General features: G+C 43.4%; 1 protein-coding gene across 1 annotated transcript; it reads right to left on the minus strand.

Moving 5' to 3' along the window:
• Positions 1-202: 202 nt before the first annotated feature.
• On the minus strand, positions 203-928 carry LOC149252584 (toll/interleukin-1 receptor-like protein). The gene is made up of 2 exons (XM_089454195.1): positions 441-928; positions 203-287 (listed from the first exon to the last, which is right to left on the minus strand). The coding sequence occupies exons 1-2, from the start codon at positions 926-928 to the stop codon at positions 203-205; spliced, it is 573 nt and encodes a 190-aa protein (XP_089310321.1).
• Positions 929-1,179: the final 251 nt, after the last annotated feature.

Genomic DNA, 1,179 nt, shown 5'->3' on the forward strand with positions numbered 1-1,179 from the left:
AAAAGATACAAATTTTAGTTCCCGGACCAAATTTCAAAGATAGAAATATGATCTGTGGTCATTTGAATTTTGAACCATACCAGAGAAACCAGATTAAAAATTTTACTTCCTTTGATACAGATATGATCATTTGAACCAAACCAGAGAAACTACAGATGACGCTGGGCTCAGACTTTTGATGGACCATGGTTGAAAAGTAGTATTAAATTGAAGGCCAGCTGCGGCGGCCTGTCATGCAATGCTTAGCCACATCTTCGACCACGCGCTTCACCAGCGCTGCTTCATAGCTGCAATGCGCAGAGTTTATAAAAATCAACAAAATCCAAAAACAGAAGCAGAAACCGATAAATATATAACATCAGCGCAGAGCTTTTAAAAATCAACAAAACCCAAAACAGAAGAAGCAGAAACCGATAAATATATAAGAGAGAGTTATGTACCCATTAAAATCTTCTGGAAGTGACCAGCCAGAGAGACGACAGAGTTGGAACAGAGCAGCTTTCCATTCATGGATTTCCTGCGGGCTGTATCTCCCACTCATCTCATGCTCTTTGAATGCTTCGGCAAATGGGCTCCCACTTTGGTCTGGACGCCGAACTTGCGCAGGAGTGACGTCATAAAACAGAGGAATGGCAATGGATGACCCGTTTCCCTGCCTCTGAAGCACTACTTGGCGTGCAATATGTGAGGCTTCTCTGAGACACCAGGGCGATTGTGCATAGTTGGTGGAGAATATGGGCATGAGGATGCGACTCTCCTCAATTGCATGGTGTAGGGTTGCAGAAATGTCGTCTCCCCTGTTGAGACTGTAGGTGTCAAGGAAGGCACGGAAGCCTGCGTTTGTGAGGGCATGGTAGAGATGGTCGGCAAACCCTCTTCTCACATCGGCCCCTCTGAAACTCAGAAAAATATGATATCTATATGCCATGTATCTCCTGAACTTCGCATTGAAAAAGCAGATGGGTAAGCGAGAAGGAAACGGAGGAAACGGAGCACAATTTAAACGAATTCAAACTTGATAAGGAGCACAATTTAAACAAACAGAAAGAACGGGCGTTGATCGTGGAATCTCATGGTAGTAGAGTCTTTAATTAAAGGAAATGTAAGATCGGGCATACATGTTCTTTATGGCGAGTATACAAGCAGAATAAAGCGACAGCATGTAAGGTCGGCTATTAA

This window comes from Pinus tabuliformis, chromosome 7 (genome assembly GCF_031772625.1).
Source record: "Pinus tabuliformis cultivar Carrire ecotype Pingquan chromosome 7, CPIR1, whole genome shotgun sequence".
NCBI lineage: Eukaryota > Viridiplantae > Streptophyta > Pinopsida > Pinales > Pinaceae > Pinus > Pinus tabuliformis.